The 21213-nt window shown below is 40.9% G+C and overlaps 1 protein-coding gene across 1 annotated transcript; it reads right to left on the bottom strand.

Moving 5' to 3' along the window:
• Window positions 1-12992: 12992 nt before the first annotated feature.
• Window positions 12993-19136, bottom strand: PLK2 (polo like kinase 2). The gene is made up of 14 exons (XM_065662936.1): window positions 18830-19136; window positions 18255-18362; window positions 17951-18067; window positions 17622-17751; window positions 17259-17346; window positions 16754-16849; window positions 16338-16536; window positions 16098-16245; window positions 15596-15693; window positions 14819-14942; window positions 14312-14552; window positions 14083-14212; window positions 13884-13994; window positions 12993-13769 (listed from the first exon to the last, which is right to left on the bottom strand). Exons 1-14 carry the CDS (start codon window positions 19046-19048, stop codon window positions 13578-13580), a joined length of 2001 nt encoding a protein of 666 aa, XP_065519008.1. The 5' UTR covers window positions 19049-19136; the 3' UTR covers window positions 12993-13577.
• Window positions 19137-21213: the final 2077 nt, after the last annotated feature.

Raw genomic sequence — 21213 nt, 5'->3', positions numbered from 1 at the left:
AGGGGGAATTTTGGACAAGTAGACTGCGAAGTGGCTGAAGAACTGGATAGTAAGGAGGGGTTTACCACTGCAGTGGTCCATAGTTAGAAGCAGCATTCCTATGAAGCTCACATGCATGGAAATACATTCATTTCTGGTTGGGCAACAGAAGAAAGACCTTTGGAGCCTTGCCCTATGAATCTGTTGTATAAAAATAAATGAAAATTATTGCATTGTTCTGACACCTTAGACTTCGAGTATTTATATAAATTAGAAAAGCAACTGTTCATTCCTGACATTGTTTTCTTAATGGAACCTTGCACAGTGAAGAAAGGTTTTGCTTTCTCACCCATGAATCTCAGACAGATTTGCATATAAACACCAAAAAGATAACATTAATGTCTAGTATTACTTTAAAAGTACTTCAAGCCTGCAAAAGCTTGTGTTATGAACCTTGCTTACCACCATCACATAAAGAAAGCTTACTTGATAGTGCCACGTTAACCACAACTTACACTTCTTATACTAGATTAGTGTCCCAGGTCATTGCAGAGCAGTTAGTAATTTTAAGTGGTCTGATGCAGCCAGTATGTTTCTGTGTGAACTTAAAGGAAGTTTCTAAAGAGCCTGAATGTAAGAAAACACCAAATAAAGAACAGTTTATGAGGGATCTAAAGGCAAAGTCCCATAAAATCATTGAGATGTGAGCCATGATGTTTACTGAATTCCTACAGAAATCCCTTGGTACTTTCAAATCTGTATGAGAATTATTCTTGCGTTACAACTTCCTCTTCCAGAAAAACAGACTGTATCAGACCTCAAGTCTAAAAACACTTCTTTACACTACTAATATCATATATATTGCCTATGTTGGGAAATAATCTGAAGTATTCCTACAATTACCTTCCTATCTGGAAAAAAAAAATGAAAAAATTACCCTGTGGTTGCCTTCGTGTCCAATGAGAATATGTAAGAATCTATTTCCAAGTGGGAGCAATCCTCTACAATCAGACAACTGTGAGTTAACGGGATGCATGAACAGGGTCCAGCAAGAAATTCTTCGCATGTCCTCGGAGTACTGGCACAGCAGGGAAAAGATCTGAGAACTGCCATCATGGGGCTGGGAAGTGAGGCGTGGCACCCAGGGCATATCACCCTAGCCTCACAGGGTGTATCTGCAAGTGCTGTGTTCCCTTTCAGCCACAATCTTGTCAACTAATTTTAAAATGCCTCAACTTTCTTCTTCACTATTATACTACCACAGCTTGGTTCCTCATACAAATTGGCTATATTGCTGAGCACATGCTCAAACTTCAATTTAAGCTGTGAATTAACCATCTGACTGTCCATACATACCTAGGAAGCTTGCACTGGCGTGCAAAGTACTCACCCAGGTTTTATTTGGGTAATGCTATCTACAATAAAACAAGTCTAAAAAGCAAACAAACAAAAAACTACAACAAAACCCCAAACAAAAACAAAGAAACAAACAAAATCCACAAAACAAACAAACAAACAAAAAACCAAACAAAAAATCAAACCAAAGCAAAACAAAAAGCCCCAACAAACAAAACCCAAACCAAATAGTTTGAAGGAAAGTGAGGGGGCATTGTGCTCCCACTGTAGGCAGTCTTCTACCTAAGGCACCTCGTTCATTCTGCAAGAGTTCTTCACTATTCCTCTATATTAACTTCCCTAAATTACCTACAAAGGATATTAAAAGGTCACAGAATTCATCACAGTCTCCACACCCAGGAAATGGCCAAGCAATCCTAATCAAAATTGACAAACCTCAAGAAGAGGAATGTATCAGAATTTAACTGTTCAGTTTTATTTGGCCATAGAGCACCAGGGAACTGACACCTCTCCTTCCCCTTCCCCCCCCCCCCCCCTTCCAGATATATCCTACTTTCATAGATTCACACAAATAGAAGATGAATAGGACATTTTATTTTTCAGTGTCGCATTAATTCTTGCTCTTTCATGGGGTAAACAAAAAAGAAATGACATTATATTTTGTGAGAGAGAATAAAAACTGAGAAGAAGTAGCTAAGTGAATTTTAGTGTGAGCAATTTCAATACAAAATTCCAAAAATAGAGGTGTAAACCACAAAAAGAAAATGGGAAATATTTAGCATGTGAAAACTAATGAGTCTTCTAGCTGAGTAGCTGCAGATAAGCCGACAACATGTTAAAAGAAGTGTTAAATCATCTGGTAACACAATGAAAACATTCTTAGATTTTCAAGAGGCAATAATGAATTGGAGTGTCTCAACTTTGTTTAATGAGGCTCCGTACAGGAACCAGAAATGCTCACCCACTCCTGAAAAACATATTTTCTTTTTAACCTGGATGAAATGCTTACATTCAAGAGTTCTAAAATTCAGCTCTGAGTGACATCACTTTTTCTGTAATTAATGACGTTTTAGTTGTAGTATTATAATTTTATATATTGAAGTATATAGTATTTATAAGCCACATACGGCAGGAAAAGATTGTTTAACTTGTGATCTGCACTGGCACTACTTCCAATACTAGCAAACCAGAGTAAAGAATAAAACTGTGTGGCTGGCAAAAAAAACCCTGTGCTTTCTGAGGAACCCTAGCGAAGTCAAATAAAGGGGAAGCCAAAGGCATGTGCATTCACACCAAACGTGTGTGATCCGTTTGTAGGCAAGCTGCAAAGACTAAAGAGCACCAAAGTAAGAATCAATTGAGACAGCAAGGAAAGCCGCTGATAAAGAAGCACAGAAAAGATGGGATGTCAGCCATGCTTGTCAGGTTGTCCTACTCAGTAACAGTATGCCCAGTATTAAATTATTAGGTCTTACTTAGTATATATATATGTAAAACAACAACCACACACACACACGTAAAAAAAAAAAAAAGAAAAAGGCACAAGCAAGAGGACTTTACTAATATTTCTTCAATAACTGACTACTTTTCCCAGTGTTTAATACCCAGTGTTTCCCTAACTGAAGCAGGTCAAACTGATCCAGAGTTTCCAGAGTTAGCTATGCTTCCCATACTATAAATCCAAAGAGTCACACTTGATGTGCATATACTGTAGCATATGTAGGTTCATATTGACTCACACTTGAACACTTGTAAATGTTTAGCAGCTCTGATATAAAAAGAAAATTTCCAATTTTTAAACCACCTTTCTTAAGTTGTCTTAATAAGATAACATTCCTTTGGCAGAAAAAGGAAATGGAGCCATGTTCATATAGACTAACTTCCACCTAACTTGTGCTTTGATATTGGAAACAGCAAAATATCTCAGAAGGCTTTGAAAAGACAGTCAGAAGACCTAGCACAGGAACCAGCAGAAAAAGGAAACTGAACTTACCTGGAATTTGTACCTGAATATGAACTTATCAGACAAAACTTCTTACCAGGAATTCTGGACTATTGTCTATTTGAGTTTGGAAGCTCTCCACATCAGCTATTCATACCAAGAAAAAAAAAATCAAAGATTAGGAGGGCTGGTAAAAACTAGGAGCATTCATGAGAAAGACTTCCATAGCTCAAAAAAGGCAACTCTTCTACCTCACTGGAGAAGGCAAGTTTTGCATCTCTCCTGAGGGTCACATACTCAACCACAAGCATTGGGCTCAAAAAACAGCTTTTCACAAGGCAGCCTTTGAATGTTTGTTCCAGAGCACACTCAATGCATATTCAAGCTGTGCTACTGGCAGGGGAGTGAGGGGCAGCACATCCATTGAAGTGTGCTCCCAGGTGGTACGCATGAATGCAAATTCACACTTCAGAGGACGTGTTTAGAATTGCCCATTTGTTGCAAATTCAAACACTGTGTGAAAACACTCTAGATCCGGAACTGAAGATTTCAGAGTTAGTGGCAGAATCAGTATGTTTACACAGATGGACACAGTAGGTGTGATCTCCACTGCCCATTCCAAGCAGACTGAGTGTAAGCCAGCTCCGTCCACAAGCCATATAGCAGATATACCCAAGATGTCCTATTTCAGGGTGTATTTGGGTTAAGAGCTATAAGGACCAGATGTTTGCTACTGACCAGCTTAGAGTAAAAGGCCCATCTGCTTCAGCCTGTAGAGACATTTTCTCAAAAATCACGTCTCTGAACTTGGTCAAGCTTCGTATTCAGGTTAATGGTTTTAGGTTTTAATGGATCTTAGTGGTGTCAGATCAGGCCATATCATCACTTTGCTGTGTTCTGTTACCTAGGTGTGTGACCCAATGGCCTATGTCTCCTACTTTGCCAGTGCCAGCAGTCTCTGTATCTTGGTCCAACACCTGTCTCTGTGTTTTCTCTGCATCATGCCCTCTGCACAGAGTGCCTATCCTGACTTGTTCTGCAAGTTCACTGTCTTGAATTCTCTTAAGTCCATTCTCCAGACACACTCCTTTCACAATACCTTAATAACATCAACAAATGGGACGTACGCCCTAATTAGAATAGAACAACAAACAAACCCCCTTAACTGCACTATACCAAGCACCGTCCCTTGCCAAGTGTCCACATAACCTTATTGTTGTTCCTCCTGTCATTCCTCACCACCATGTTACTCAATAATTATTCTGTGTCTATAATTAGTTCACACTGCTGCAATAGGAGATACTAACTCAGCTCCCTGGGCTTTTCCTTGAAGAAGAAGATGATTTCCTCAAAGCAGAAGGGTTTATGCAGAGGAGAGCAGCCACTGGTGGCAGCTGCTCAGTAAGTCCCCCAGGAGAAACGATGTCCCTTCTCTTCAGAAAGGTACTTAACCACCCATAGAAATCGTCCCCACTAGCCACATTCCAAAAGGTCTGCTACCTCAGGCCCTTAGCTAATGAGATCACTGGAAACAAATACAGCTTCCCTTTCTCACTGCAGTTCTCCTGGTATCAGTGGAACTGCTAATGTAATGCAGGTGAACATGATTTACCCATAAGAAGCACCTAAAGCAATAAGGAGCATCTATTCCTTCATTGTTGGGAAGCGTTTATCATAGAATAAGAAAAAGAATATCTTTTTTACAATGAGAGCAGTAAGTGAAATTCAGAGAAAATTACAAGACTCCTTTACGTTTCTTCATTGCTTTATTCAGAAAAGAAGTAAAACCTGTGCTGCAATTTGCTGTGTAGTACCTGAAATACTGAAAGGTTTCTTCTAAATTTAACTTAAAACCATGTTATGGATTTACTCACCCATACATAACATTAGGTAGAGTCATTTTACTTGTTCTCTGTGCCTGCTAATAACTTACACTGTAAGAATTCTTGAAAGCATGAAATTTAAAAGACTTGCAGTTTTATGAGTTTTTTACATCTGTTCACTGCTAGAAAATATTGAATAACTGATCCCTTCTCTCAAGTGAACTCAGAAAGCCTTTTATAAGCATTATTGAAATTAAAAATATGAAAATGCTCTTTCTGTTGGCTATCAAAGAGAGAATTAATTTAATGAAATGTCTAAAGGTCCTTTAAATGGCAGAAAATACACTGATGACATTTTCCTCCATCTTCTAATTTGCAGAGTCCAAATGGGTTAAACCCCAGCATTTATAAACCTCTGCTACTGAACATAATTACAATTACAATGCCCAATACTCTACCTTAGGAAATGGTAGAACAAAGGTTGTTTATACAACATAAACTGATCCCATGATTAAAGGATCACAGTTTGTTTTTCTCAGACCATGGTTTCAGTAAATCCACAGCATAATTCCAATGCTTGTGGAAAGAACTGGGGTTAATTAGAAAATTCCATGTCTGTCTACAGGACCTTTTCATTGGTTTGACTGCATTTTTCTTTTAATCCCCCAAAAGCAAGGACATCGCTATTCTCAAATTCCTCATCCTCCAAGTTTCTACTTTGAGACCTCAGGACCAGATTGGAAGAAACATTGAGCAAAAGAAGGAGCAATTGATACCATTAAGATATCTGAACATTTGAGAAACACTGGAGAATGATTTCAAACTGATAAATTCCTTCTGAGCTCTGTCTTACTTTTGCAAAATGGACATACTAATCCCCCTTGTCTGTCAAGCTTGTTGTATATAGCAGTGTGTTAGTATCCAGGAAGAATTTGTGAAGTGGCAAGCCCTGTAGAATAGCTCCTAATTACTAAACAGATTCCCAAAGGGACCTTCAGCACTCCAGGTACGAGCTGGGTGGATATAACATTCAAGAAGGGGAACCACACTGTGAGTCACAGAGACAAGGATGCTACAGACTCTCATTTTGGGCAAGGCCCCCGTTCACGTTCCCAAGTTGTTACTCTCTCCGGGTAACTGTATTTCCAGTGTCCACACACCTCCCTGAAATCTATTTATCCCACAAACTGCCTTTCTGTTTGTCTGTTCCAAATATTTCAGATTATCTGAGCTCTGTATGTCAAATTTGTGATACCTAGATACACAGGAAACATTAGGTCTCCAGCTGTGTGGTATATATGCTGTTGCTGTTACTTAGTGTGTTTGGTTTTCCCCCCACTTCTCCAGTTACATTTGTAAAACAGGAGACAAGCAGCTTAGTCTTTTCTTCTTCATTTTACTTGTTAAAGGATGGATGGATGGTTACAATGACTTTTTGTTGTACTTCTACACCTGAAACAATCTGAAATGGGAAACCTGAGGCAAAAGAAACAATCTATTATAAAGACATTAAATTATATATAAATTAGAAAATTGAAATTATTTACTTTCCCATTTATGCAGATGATGAGCAATCAAATGAAAGCAGCAACAACCAGAAAGACAGAAAATAAAACATGGTAAAGTACTTGAAGACAGAAAGCTCTTTCCATTGAAAGTAGCATTATGGAACAGGTACATCATACAAAAGTCACAAATCACTGCTAAAAGCTTAGCCTCAGAAAATCAGTGGTTAGCTCTAAAAAGGCCACTCCTATTCCATGTACCTCAGGCAAAAACCACCATATCCCTGGTCCCCCACCCCACATAGTCTGTGACCAGTCAGGAGCTCAGCTTCATGGTGTTTTAGTTGCTATGCCTGTTGTTTAGTCATTTGCCTTCTTCCCTCTGAAGACTTCTAGCAAGGATACCAATTAGTGCAAATGGCTTGTAATTAGCGGTGATTTTTGTAATGTGGATACCTTCTCAGTATGAACAGGAATGAGCCACCAACTCATTTCACATGAGGCAACCATCAGGAGGTAAAGATTTGCAGTTAATAAAGGCCCATGTGAGAACGAAACCAGTGACTCAGAGAAGTAATGCATTGTCTTGCAATACTGGTCCACAGTGCTAGCACCTCTAATCTAACTGGATCATTGTTAATCCTTTGTTTTACTGAGAATGTGAAAATTTTCTAAACACTTACTTCACCTTTAATTTCCTCAGAGATGCATATTGTGTGTAATAAGTGTGCTGCCTCCTGACATGGCACCTTCTCCATTACGTGGAGGGGAATTCACTCTCCCTGTGCACCTCCTGCTTTTGCCTGTCCTGCTTGACTCCCATCTCCTCCTGACAGCACACTGACTGTGTCTACTGCCTTCACTTTCACACTGCTAATCCTCCACTTAACCCACTTCAACACTACTCTCTCAGCTCTCCTACAAGCACATGTGGAAAAGCTAATAATAAGTAACTTCAAGTATCTCCCTTCTGTTCTCAGCTCCATTTAATGTGAAAAGATTCTAATTTTTCCAGGACTTTGAACTTCTCCACTTGACCAGTTCCCTTTTCTTTTCTCGATTCCTGTTGCTGTCTTTTCTCTGGTCACAACGCTTTCTTCCCCCAGTATTTCCCATCTGGTCCATGACTGCTTTTATCACCAGCACAGAGTGCTGGCTGGCTGTCATCTCCCATTACAGTACCAACTCTTAACAGCTTTCTTTGATACTAACTTAGGAGATGCCCGAGTTCACTCCCCTCCTCCAAATATATAAGCTCCCACCCACTCCTTCCCTTTCAGTGACTGATAATGGGTCTATTCCTCTGCGGCTTTTATTCACTATAGTTTACTCCTCCAAAGACCCCTCTCTTCTTCCCCTCCCCAGTGCTGCAATGACCCTCATATATGCGGCAAAGATGGCTGAAAGCAGGCCTCCGGGCCTGCTGCTCGCACTGGCCTGCTGCTGGCACACCAAGCGTCTCACCTGGCTGTCTCTTTTCTCCCTGCCTCCACTTCCTTCGCAACGTGCTTGCTCTGGGGGAGGGTTCAGAACGGGTGCCTCTGCCTCCCAGGATCTCCAGGCCTTCCCCCATGTTCCCTTCCCAGGGCTCCCTCCCCTGAGTCATGGCTCTCCAGCACCTTCCCTTCCTCCTGGTGTTATAAGCTCTCTCACTTTTTCCAGAACCCCTCTGAAAACCCACACGTTCCCACATACCCTCTTGTGCCGTGACTCACCCTCCCAAGCTAGCCTTCTAATTATTTATAATTAACAATAACAAGAAGGAACTGACATGATGTGGAGATGATCAGATGTGAGGATGAGAAACTCTCTGTAAATGCTTAGAGAGACAGAAACAGCATCATACACTACTGAATAATCCTATAATCACTCTGCGTACATTCCCCTTTCTATAACCCCTGCCTGACACTATCATGCCCTGCATCCTCTTACGAGGTACTTAATCTCAACTGTAAGCAGAGACCATCCAATTTCATTTCTATAGGTGCTCAGGACTAACAGAGATCAGGACATCTGAAAATCACAGAATCGTGGGCTAACCTTTTTCATTCTCTATGTAAAACATCATACACAACTGTTGCGGCCTGTGCTAATATATAATAAAAAGCATTTAAATTACCATGAGCTTGTCTCAGCTGCCTTGGATTCTCTGTACTAAAAAGTCCAGCCTTTCCAGTTCTGTCTACTTACTGTACCTCTCATGCATTTTTTACTGCATGTGATGCAGTAAAATGTGATGGCACGCATGAGAAGCTGGCCTTGAAGACGATAAGCAAATTGCCTTTTTTCCTTAGAAGATTAAACTTGCTTTGATGGCATAACCTTGCTTCCTTTCTTCCACTCCCATTAACTATCCTCCTCTGCTGCAGCTTACTTTATAGTGCACTATACTTCCCCCTTCTCCTCCCAGTCAGAACCAGTAGTCTTCATTCACTGGAGCCAGAATCCCACGTAAAAAGCTGTGCCACTTTCCCTCTTCCAGAGAATGCCGACCCAAACCCCTAAATCTCCTTAGAACTTTTCAACAGTTTTATTTCTAGTAAATGAGGGAAAAAACCTTACCACCATAAGTTTTATAAATTATAGAGGTTACTTTTAAGAGAAGAAATTTTCATGTATGTCAAAATTCTATGAATTGTCAGAGTATGCCTATTAATTTGATTCTAATGCATGTAGCTGTGAAATCAGCGTTTGAAACTTAACTGGGAGTGGGTGAGTAAGCATTTCTGGCCTGCCACAAAATAAGGCAATACTACATTCTGTCGCAGTCCTGGGGAATTCATTCAGTTCTTTCACTCAGAATTCTTAGGTAAAGTACTTTACTGTTTTTTAATCTCTGACTAAAAAGTGTTCAGTAACTCCTTATATGGGCCAGTTGAGTATCATAATGCCTCTGTGTAAGGTATTATTGATTTAATCAACTCTTTAATGTTTCCTTCATGGCAATTCAATGTGTTTCTTCAAATACGAAGTAGGAAAGAGAAGAAAAGGGTCAATGAAGACAATACCTTACTTCTATTCAGATCACATATACATGACACGGACAATGCAAAATGTAGCTTTTTCCCCATTATTGCAGTAGGAAAAAAAGAGCAACGGGTTCAAACTTAGCCCAAATCTGTCAGTATAACAGAATCTTTCAAATCAATTTTGTTTCTATGCTGAAAATAATTTACACGGATAAATCCCAGAGGCTAAATTTTCATATTCTACTATACTAATTTCCAAACACTGATAAACCATAATATTTGTTTCCAATGCTGTATACTTAAATGGAGCTTAACCTCTTAAATTGTGTATAGTGGTCTAACACTGTGGCAATTCAATGAAGCATGTGTCTGCCACTATTGATGTTACTAGACCAAAGACACGCATAATTCTGGTTGATTCCTTAGGTATGCATCTAGTTGGAAGTTCATAATTAACTATTAGAACATATCATTTTTTTTTTGTTTGGTTGGGGTTTTTTTAGAATTTACATTCACATTTGAAATCCATCTAATCAGGCAGTAACACATGGGCAGCTGAAAGATCATTCTCCAATCTATTTTCAGTAGAAATAACATCGTTTCAAAGTGACTGAATTTTTTTCTAGTTTCCTGAGTAAGCTGGACAATATCAGAAAGTTTGTTGAATGTTGCAATATAACCTTAACTCTTTTTTCTCATATATGGTACATGAGGTGATTTAATGAAATGGAATGATTACTGAATGCCCTAGAACACTTGAGTGACTAGTGGCATCACTGGGTAATACATTACATTAACATTGAAGCATGACCTGTTTGAATGGTTTACTTGACTTGTTTGCTACTGGCAGGTTAGCACACTGGCCTGTTCAAGTACCCATGTATATTTGCAAAAATGTATTTTAAGATTTTATAAAGATGTTTTGAAGAGTACAAGAATGTTTTTTTTCTTGGCAATGTTATTTCCTGTGTCCACCAGCAATACCTGAGAAACCTTTGTGCCAACTTTCACCTAATCGTTTAATCTCCACATTTTCATTCAAGAACACATACTCCCAAACTAAACACTTATGCTGTGTTTGCCGTTGTTTTCAACATAAAAGATTAGAATCACTGTCTGACAAGCATAAAATTCAGACCATATATTTTTCTTGCAAGAGAAGGCAAGACATTTGTTATATAAAGTGGAGGAGTACTTTTCTAATATTAATCTTCCTATATGCAGAATTACAAAAGGGGTGTTATGTGATTGGTAAAGAAGGTCAATTAGAGCACTACTGTGTCTTATTTAAGACAGGATCCACCCTGGGAAAGAATTTCAGAACCTTTGTTCCTGATGCAAGTTCTTCTATTACAAATTTTAAAGCAGCTTTCCCTCCTTGGGCTGAGGAACTAGGGCAAAGTTAATGTACTTTGAAATAGATATTTCAGATTAACCTGATCTAAACACCTCTCTCATTTTGCAATATGACAATAAAAAGTGAGGTTAGGATACATAGCACTAACCAGAAAGATAGATTTAGAAAGCTCCAAGCATCCTAGTTCCCCATATATGTATTGCATACAAATAACTAAGTCCCTTAACTGTATTTGCATGAGGTGCATTACAACTGTCCACAACCAACTAGCATCCTACAGCATTTGGATTTGGAACCTTTACATCCATTGTTAAACATCCTGCACTTGAAGTCAGTTTATTTGCTTATACTAGACAGAATTTTAGCCATCAAAAGGTAATTCTGGTGCTCAAAGAAACAGCTGAAAGTTCATACTTTCTCTAGCACACAGACGCTCAAAGGAAGAGCTGTTTTTCCATTTGAAGAAGTACTATAGTTCAAGTAATTTTTGCATTTCAAACGCACATGAACTGCATGTTTACTGGTGTCATAAACAAAAAGTAAGATCTTACTTTATCAGAGAAAAAGGCTTAATAGTGGCTGTATGTGTGCAGGAGAATAAGGCAAGTCATGGCCTCCAAGGAATAAAATCAATCATTCCGTCTTGAAGAAAGCAGACAGCTGGGAAGCTGAATTCTGCTCACAATAGCAAGTATGTATTTAACTTCACTGAACTGCCTAGAGTTACATTAATGAACCTATCTGAAGAACTCAATTAGGTATTCCTGTCTAGACTTGAGAAGTAAATAAATATTACCTAATGCATGGTATTCGATACAAGCAAAACAATCACATTTATACACACTTGCTGCAAGAGGAAGCAAGCCAGTGATACCTCCTCTGCTCACTATTTTGGGTTGACATCTGTACTTTGTTTAGTCTGCACTTTATATTTCTATTGACTGTCTGCTCCTTGCATTCAGCTGTCTTGATTGAAACAATGATAGCAATTGAGGTGTGTCTTTCTGAACAGACCTAATTCAGTTATAAAAAGATTAATCCAAAGGAGCAATTGAAGTACTTGCTGCTGCATCAGAACAGTTGCTTGAAGACTTCCGTGTTTATGTGGGTCCAGGTGCTACATATCTGAAAACAAGCCCAGCCCACAAGAACACATTCCTCCCCCTGCCCTGAGTTGATTCCTCAATAGTTCCATCTTTTTGTAAAGTTTAACTGACAAATAGCATTTCCTTCAGTTTAGGAAAACAATTGCTCTAATAATTGTATATTTAGTAGCAGTGGGATTGCACTAAGCAGCAGGCCATTCCTATGGTGCCTTCAGCTATTCTGAACTGCTTTATGGAGGATTTATGGCAACACCATAAATGGTGTTTGGTCTTAGCATTAGGTGACCACAAGTGTTACTATCAACTTGGTAGAAGAAGCCCAAATTAATACTAAGTCAGCCTTTAATCTTCTCACCATTTTGATTTTACTTCACTGGGGTTACCATTTAATCAAGGGTAGAAAGACACATACAATAAAGCACAACAGAGGGCAGCAATAGGCATGGACAATTCATTCTACCATTGAGGTGTCAGAATACTTCAATCCCCATGTGCATATGAGCAGGGTTTCTATGGCAAGTAAAAGAAGGAAGCTAATACAGCTAGTTATTGTAGTTACTGTCCACCAAGTCCCAACCCAAAACAAGGAATTCTATTCAGTCAGTGTAAGACATCAATATCAATTCTGGAATGTAGTATCTTGAAAAGATCCATACTTTTGTTTTTAACCCCTAGGACAATAACCAAGAATAGAGGCCTACATATTATGCCATAGGTTCCATCAGCAGTTTGTTTAGGGTTGCTACTATAATTAGCAGCAGCAGATTGGTGCTTGTGACTACAAGTGTGCATAGACACAGACAGACTGCTCCATGTTAGAGACTATCATTCACATCCTGACCCGTAGCAGACTTTTCAAAAATGGCATAAGGAAGGGAGACCTGCAGATTTTTGGTAATGAAAAGCAAAGCAGGTTAAGTTGTACTGTAAAAAAGAGTGGAGCATGATGCTTCAGGATTTCCATTGTCTTTATTTAAAATGCCAAGGTACTAAAAAAAAAAAAATTAAGAAAAAAACCAGAAAGGTGTGTAATAAATATTTCACTTTAGGCTGTAATAAATAAAAAAATTAACGAGGAATGCACTTTGCCAGCCACAAGTGTGGGAGTTTTCGAAAAACAAGGGAAAAAAGATAGTATGGCCATAGTTCACAGTTAAGCAGCCAGAAGCTGCTTATTACAGCTATTCCACAATAATGGATATCCCCGTCCCTCCCTTTCCAGATGCATATTCACAGTTTAACTCCACCAGAAATGCTCTCCTACAGAGCAAGCAGTCACACTCTGCTCAGAGTTCAAGTCAAAAATATCTTTAACAAACACGAAGCAAGGAAAACTATGGTCCAAAAAACTCCTTGTCACACCATCTTAGTCCAACAGTAGGTTTAGGCTTCTGTCTAATAGATGTGTGCCCAGCACACTATGATAGTCAAGTTTTCGTACCACCACACATCCATCATCATCATACTAGTTGCTCCAATATCCCCACTGTAGATTTCACAGTGAACAAGAAGGTCCATTTGGTTTAATGAGTCAGTCCCTTCAGTTACATCGCTGAAGCAGCATGTTCAGAGCATATTCCATCCTGTGTTTTAGTTCCAATGAGCATCCAGAAACCAGAAGAGTTGTCAGACGAAACGTTGTGGATATCCTCTCTTCATTGATGTAGGTAAGGAGATACTCCTCACTCTGATTACAAATGATAATTTTTGTGTGATCATGATAGAAGTTCACCTGTAAAAGAAGAAAGTTTGTTTGCATACTTTCTCCTCAGTTTCTGGCACTTATCTAGTTTTATTGCAATAAAGTATTCTAAAACATTTTAGCCCGTGCTAGTATCAAACTTACTTGAAACGTGCCATCATTGAAGAGCATCATTAATGCTTTATCAGATTTAAGCCACTGTAAGAGATAAAGCCTGGGTCTGCGTACATCAGTTAGGCTCGGCAAATCTCCTCCCTAGGTAAGGAAACAGACATTGTGTTAAGCATTTAGATCACACTTAGTGTATTTTTACAGTTCAGGATCCAGAAGGTGCTGAACTTACATCCATGAGGTTCTCTTCCATATAGTGAGAGAAATACTTCAGTACAGTTACTTGGCTAATGAACTGTTCAGGAGCCTCTGCGGCTGAGAAGACAGAGCACTGGCCTAGCTCAGCATAGTAGTGGACTGTCCTGTAAGAGGAGAAATAGAGTAAGGAGTTAGAGATGACATAAAAGCATTTCATGTTTAAGTCTCCTTAGACAAGTTGTCAGTTTTGTAAGCATTCTTACTTTTTGTCTGGCAGAAGGCTCATGTGTGCCCCATTGTTGAAAAGGACACCAACAGTGTGATCTGACAGCTGATACCCGAAGCCATACTTGTTAGAGTAATCCACCCATTTTGTAACCCATTGGAACGATGTTGTCAGCTGTTCTTTGGGAATGCTGTCTGCTTCTGGCATGTTCTCCAGACATCCCCGCAATACCCTTGCGACTGTATCAGCAACACTTCCCATGGTACTGTCTTCCAGGCCTGAAAGAGAAGGACTATTAGAGTGACAAGAGCATACAGACAGGCTTTCATTCTAAACCTTCCAGTTATCTAGACTGTAATTTTAAGAATTTTAGCCTTTATGGCTTCCCAGTTTTAATTCTTCTAAAGAATTAGCTCTAAAATCCACCACATCAAAATAGGGGGTCAGAAGGAAAGCAGCTGTTTATTTAAAGCCACTAAGTCTGAGACATGAAGTAAAGTAAAGGCAGGATTTAGAATTGGAGATTACATTTTGCTGCACTTACATTCACTGCTACTGCTGCAGCTTCCCAGAGTTCCTCTGACTATCATTCGAATAGAGTCTCCAATCTGCTTAGTTTCTGGCAATGCTCCCGGCTTTGCTAATGTTGTGGTAAGAGGCTGGATCTCCTGGAAGAGATGTCAGACATGTAAACATCAAACATAACACAAGCCAAGACTTATGCACAAGTTTTGCATGGCTCTCCTGTTTCTCAACAAATTAAAAATACCAGGGAAACTGGTATTAATGTTTCCAGCAAGCACAAAGAGCGGCTGTTTGACTGAGTTTCAAGAAGCTGAGCTTAAAGAAACACACCAAGTCTTTCCATTCTTTAGATCTTCAATTTGCATCTTACACACTAGTAATCAGTTCTCTGCTCTCCTGTCCTAGCAAGAGAACAGCTGTGTGCAGGTCTGAACACCAGATGGTAAGAGTTAGGTCTCAGCAATTTTGTCTTTAAGAAGCCCTAGTTAACCATGAACTGAAGCCTTGTATTTCTAATATTGGGAAAGAGCACCTGACAGACAAGTTACCACACAGACAACAATGCAATCTAGGCAGATACTATAATTACTCAAAAGCCAAAATTGATAGTCTCCATACAAAGGCTACCATTCCTTGGTGAAGCTTGGTTAAGCCCTCTTAAAGCAACTCTGCTAATCATTTAAGCTTGATTATGCTATGTACAGCCCCAGCTCTGATATCCAAGTCAAATATAATTTAATTATAGCTACTCCACCCAACTGTTATTGGATTTGAATTGAACTACGCTTGCGTTTACCTCATCTGTCCTGTGTTTGTGGGGCTGCTGGGTTATCGATGTCTTCTTCAAATCATGTCTGAGCTTGTAGATTTCTTCATCTTCTTTAGGTAGTCTGTCTGTAATACATGAAAAAGAAAACTTTGCTACATCTGCAAGTGCTGTTCAACTACAGAAAGCCTAACAAATTAGTTGCACAAAGTACATAGTCTCCCTCCAGTAGCTTCTTCCAAACCTGCCATAGCTTCTGAGAACAGCAGTGTCATTATACAGACTGGTAAAAGACTACACTTTAAAAGGCATTACAGACTAACAGATGGTCAACATGCAAAAAGAAGCACTTAATTATGTAAGCCGGTGCAGGTTGCAGGCTGACACCTATACTTATTGATAAAGGTGTTGAAACTAACCCAGAGAAGCTCTGAGAAATACGAGCACTTCATTGCTATGTCATAGCTGTACATTACTAGCATGACATCGACGGCATAGAGATAAGTTTCAAGCACAGCTACAATTCACTTACTATGTGTATCGAAGTATTTAGCTTTATCCTTTTTACCACCAAAGAGAGCAGCAGCTGCCTTTTTGAAGAAATTTTTAGCAGGACTTGACAAATGGAAATCGGGAACTGTGTGACAACAGCTGGCAGAAAGTCTATCAGGTGTAAAGCCCTGTGGAAAAGATATATGAAAAAATATTCTTTTTAGGTGACTGTATTTTTGGGGTGAATATTTTTTCATCCAGAACACTAAGCAGCACAAACCTGTAAGAAAAATTCATGTCGAATTATCTCATCTAAGCTGGGCCGATCTTCAGGATTTTTTGACAACATACTAGCTATTAAATGTTTTGCAGGTGCCAAGAGAGATGAAGGCAGGCTGTATCTTGCTTCCCTTATACATCTGTATGTTTCTTTAAGATTTGTGGTCTCAAACGGAGGTCTTCCCAAGAGCATTGTATACCTATTGAAAAGCAAAGGAAACCAATTTTATCTATTTTACATATGCATAATACTTTTCTACAACTACAGAAAAAGCTTTGTCTGTTTCAGGAGAATTTCTGCACTTCGGCTACACACACAAGTGCTGCAAACTGATGCAGTACTGCATCCCCTTTGAACTCCTAGAAGCCTAAGCTCGTGACAGAAATATGTAATTTCAAAAGCAGAGAAGTACTTACATTACACAGCCTAAGGCCCAGATGTCAGATTCACAGCCATGCCCTTGTTTGTTGAGGACTTCTGGAGAGAGGTAATTTGGTGTCCCACATATTGTTCTGCAAATCAAAGAGGCCATAGAGCTGGTAAGTATTTCAGATAGAAAGTGGAGAGAAGCTACTTTTCATAGAGCAGTTTTTCCTCTCAAGTTCAGACAAGAGCTTGGAGACTCCTAAAAAGAGCTGTATGAACATTAATAGTGCAGACGTGTTTCATGGTGTCTTCATGATACAGGAACAGCAGACTCATGTCTGCATTATTCGTCAAGTCAGGTAAACTGCCTCTGGCATTTACTATTATTCAAATGCTCAGAGGAAAGCAGAAATCAAAGCACAGCAGCCTGTTTTCTAGAACGGGAAATCTTGATCCCAGAAGCAAGTATTTTTTGCTATGGAATGGGATTTCTCATTTTTTTAAATTAATTTAGTTTCATTTACTACTAGACGTTATACTTTCTGATGCTCTTACCTCCTCCTGTGCTCCAGTGGTTCCAGCCTAGCTGCCAAGCCAAAGTCACCCAGTTTCAGTTCCATGTTCTCATTAATGAAGAAGTTGCCTAGCAGACAGAGAAATTCCAGTTAGCCCTTTTCTTGCAAGGTAGGAATGCATTTGCCACAGGTGCTGAGTCATACTTTGTTCAAAGCCATAAGCTAGCCAAGATTTTTTTAAGTATGAATGCTTAGTGTCACCCTTTAAGCACTCCAAGTTTCCACTGTAAAGACAGACTGAGCTGATTCTATTAATTAAGCTATCACCATACAAGTGTAAAGTGGTACAATGTCAACAGGGCTACAGGAGTGTATTTTGAAGCAGTCAAGGTGCAGAACTTACCTAGTTTAAGATCCCTGTGCAAGATTTCCTGTTCATGAAGATACTTTAGCCCTGACACAATTTGCCTGAGGTAGTATCGTACTTCTGGTTCTGTCAATACCTTCCTCGCTTTTAAGATGTGAGCCATTGACTGCAGAAGAAAAACAAAGGCAGAAACGTCACTGAATATTCACACACAAGATTTACCTTAAACAAAGATAAATCAATAAATGGAGAAACAAGAGTTAAAGAAGCCACAAAAAAAAAAAATACCTTTTACACATCACACATTTAAATTAGTTGTGGATTCCAGGTAAGTAAATACTGGATTTCTCCCAGTTGATGCTCACCCTTCTACTGCAGTACTCCAGAAGAATGTAAATATTCTCTCTGTCTTCAAAGTAGTGGTAAAACTGTACAACATGTCTATGATTAAGCATTCTGTGCAGCTCAATCTCTTTATCAATCTGAAGAGACAAGAGGGAGGGAGAAAGTATTGTTAGCCTGGTGTCTACAAGGTTAAGCAGACAATTGTATCAGAACCATTTCAGGAAAAGGGCTGGGCAATCCAGCACACAAAAACAACTGGGGGAGGTAAGAAAAAAAAAAAAGAAAAAAAGAAAAAGAAAAAAATAATCATTCATGCACACACACCTTTTCCCTTTGATGAGGTTTTGCTACTCTGCTATGAGGAATGATTTTTGCAGCATAAACTTTATTTGTTGTCAAATCTGTCATCTCATAGCACTTGGCGAATCCACCCTAGAGAGACACAGGAGAAAAAGGCAATTATAGCAGGTATGAAAGAAGTCTCACACTTAGTCATTCACTAGCTCACGTATTAGTCAAGGAGCACAACTTCCTTTGCACTGGACAATTCGGTAAAAGACCGAAGGTCTTAGGTTCATCGCCTATCTGAAGGTCTTCCTTGTCACACTCCCCCCACGCCAGCCCCGCATGCAACATCAAAGCCATTTCTCTGGCCTCGCCCGAACTGCAAGGCAGAATTCCGCTTGTATTGAGGGCGGAGATGAGCCGGACCCGCTGCGTCCCGACGGGGCAGCGCGGGGGCAAACTCCTCGGCAGCCAGGCTGGGGCCGGCAGCGCGGCGCACCCCGCCACCCAGGCAAGCGGCCCCGCCGCACCGCGCTCCGTCGGGGAGGGCGGCCAAAACGGGGCACACCGAGGCCGCCGCCCGGGAGGAGGGCACGGTCCACCGCGGCCATTACCTTTCCGAGCACCTTGCCGCGGCAATAGCGCTTCCCCGTCGTGGGGTCGGTTATAATCCGGGAGACCTCAGCGGCGGGATGGCCGTGCTGGTGCGGCTGTTCGTCCGCCTTCTTTCTTCGCGACTCGCCGCCGCCCGCTCTGCCCACGGCCGCCTCGCAACACTTAGCGCCGCCGCTGCCGCCGCCCGGCGGGTAAGCTATAGTCCTCAGCAGCTCCATCCCCGCGCCTCGCCGGCTTTGCCCGTCCTGCCCGACTTGCTCTGCCCTGCCCTAGCTCCGCACCCCCGACTCCCGACGCACTCCTGACGCTCTCCCAACGCCGAGCAGCGCCCCGACTCGTCCCTTATATTGCAGACGGCGGCTCCGCCCCGGCGCTGCGGGACGGCCCCTACCGGAGCCCTGCTCCGCCCGCACTGGCCCAGCCCCCGGGTGGCCCGAGGCAGCTGGGGCTGGTCAGGCTGCGCTTTACAGTGCTCGGTCCGGCTCTGCTGTGCGGTGGCGGCGGCGGTGGAAGCGCAGGAGCTCCGCAGGATGGGTCTGAATCGCGCCCGAGCCCTGGGGCAGGTGGCCGGGCGCCTTTGGATTGCCCCGCAGGTGCGGTGGCCGCTGTGCTCCTCACTGCGTGACGGAGGAGCTCGGCGAGGGGCAGCCTCCGCACAAGGTGTGCTTTCCGGACTCTGCTATTCCTGCGTGTGGAGCAACGGCAGTTCTGACAGATGATCAATGCTATGGCCGGTATGAGCAGCCCCACTAAGTGTCTGTTGCTGCACATGAGGATGGAAAGGAGCTTTCCCACCTATGCCTAAGCAACTCCACCACCGCAGAGAGCCAGGGCCTGTTTTTATCTCATCATGAAGCTGAGGCTCATACACTAACTCAGAAAGTACAGGTTATTGGGGTGCATGCCCCAGTGCCAAGGAGCTACTTTGACCCTCCTTCTGCATGGAGAAGCTACACCTAGTGGCACCCTCCATAGCTGTCTGACAACAGCCAGCTCCAAAATTTTCTTCTCACAAGCAGAAGCATCCCAAATGCACATAAATTAATTTTTAAGACCCTTGAAGGCAATTGTAGTCCAGGACCTCTGATCTAGATGTTTGCATACAGACAGCTGTTGAAGAGTGAAGTGTGTGTATGGGAGAAAGTTTTGAAACGTGAAATAGTTTTGCATTTGTCCTTTTCTGAACATGCAAAAATGCTGAAGTTCATTACTTCCTTGATTTGTTGCACATTTCTGAATATTATTTGCTTGCTGGCACACACAAAGAATATTGCTGGTAAAAATCAAAGTCTAGTTGATTTAATACAAAGACTCGTAGCACATGTAACTGTATAAATAATTTCAGTGTCACTCTCTGAACATCCCTTATTTCAGGTCTTGAAATAACAGCAAAATATACTTATTTTCCAATGTCAACATGAGGGTGAATGCTTTACCAGAACACCCTCAAAACAGCAAAAGTGCAGAGCAACATTTCTTGACATAGGTATTGCATTATGAAGGTAACAGTGCTCAAGTGTCTAATTTAATGGATTATGTACACTCCTACCCATCCACAGTATTTTATTGGGCATGTGATCCTGCGTTCAGGTGTCTTACTTCCTACCTTTTTCTGCAAAGTCTAGTCAAGTCATGTTAGTATTCCTAGTGTTTAACGATAGAGCTAGATGTTAAAGAAGAAGGAAAAATTGGGATACACAGACAATACTCAGGCCTGTGTCACCCCTTGGCCATACAAGCATTGGCTTCGCAGGCGAATATCGTTTCCCTCACGCAATTTTACTTTCCCCAAATTAGTATGCGTTATTATGAAATAGGTTACTTAGCGTCAACATGATTTCTTGATGCTTTTTCTGTCGGTAAATTGCTGTGGTCTGCTGTGCTGAAAGACGTGTGAAGAAAGGGAAAAAAACAGGTTGGATAGACGTACACGTTTTCCCTCCACTGGAAAGAAGTGGTATTGCACATGGCAAAAGGCGAATTTTAAGAGCAGGCTTTGCGTGTTAAAGGGTTAGGGGAGGTTGTTAAGATTGCCTTCAGGAGGGCACGAGCATGTGGTTGAAGCTGAATATGCAAAGTGTTCTGCTAGGCAAAACTACGACTATTTATTTTCTTTATTCGTTGCTGAAGCAAAGTCTTGAAGCTGTGTTCCCTCTCAGTTACAAAACCCGGAGAGGCTGCTGAGCTGTCACATGCAGTTCAGTTATCTTAAGACTGCTTCTCCCACTTTGGCACAGGTAGTATTTACCTAATACTTGTTACATGCTGCCAATTTTAGCATACTATTAAAAGTGAAACCTGTTGCAAATATAAGGATTTTTGACAGCATTCTTAACCCAGATAATAAATTGTGTTTCTGCCTTTTCTGCCTCTGAATTTGCTC

The sequence above is a fragment of the Lathamus discolor genome, chromosome Z, assembly GCF_037157495.1.
Source record: "Lathamus discolor isolate bLatDis1 chromosome Z, bLatDis1.hap1, whole genome shotgun sequence".
In the NCBI taxonomy this organism is placed as follows: domain Eukaryota; kingdom Metazoa; phylum Chordata; class Aves; order Psittaciformes; family Psittacidae; genus Lathamus; species Lathamus discolor.
This window is presented reverse-complemented; position numbering and strand designations above follow the sequence as displayed.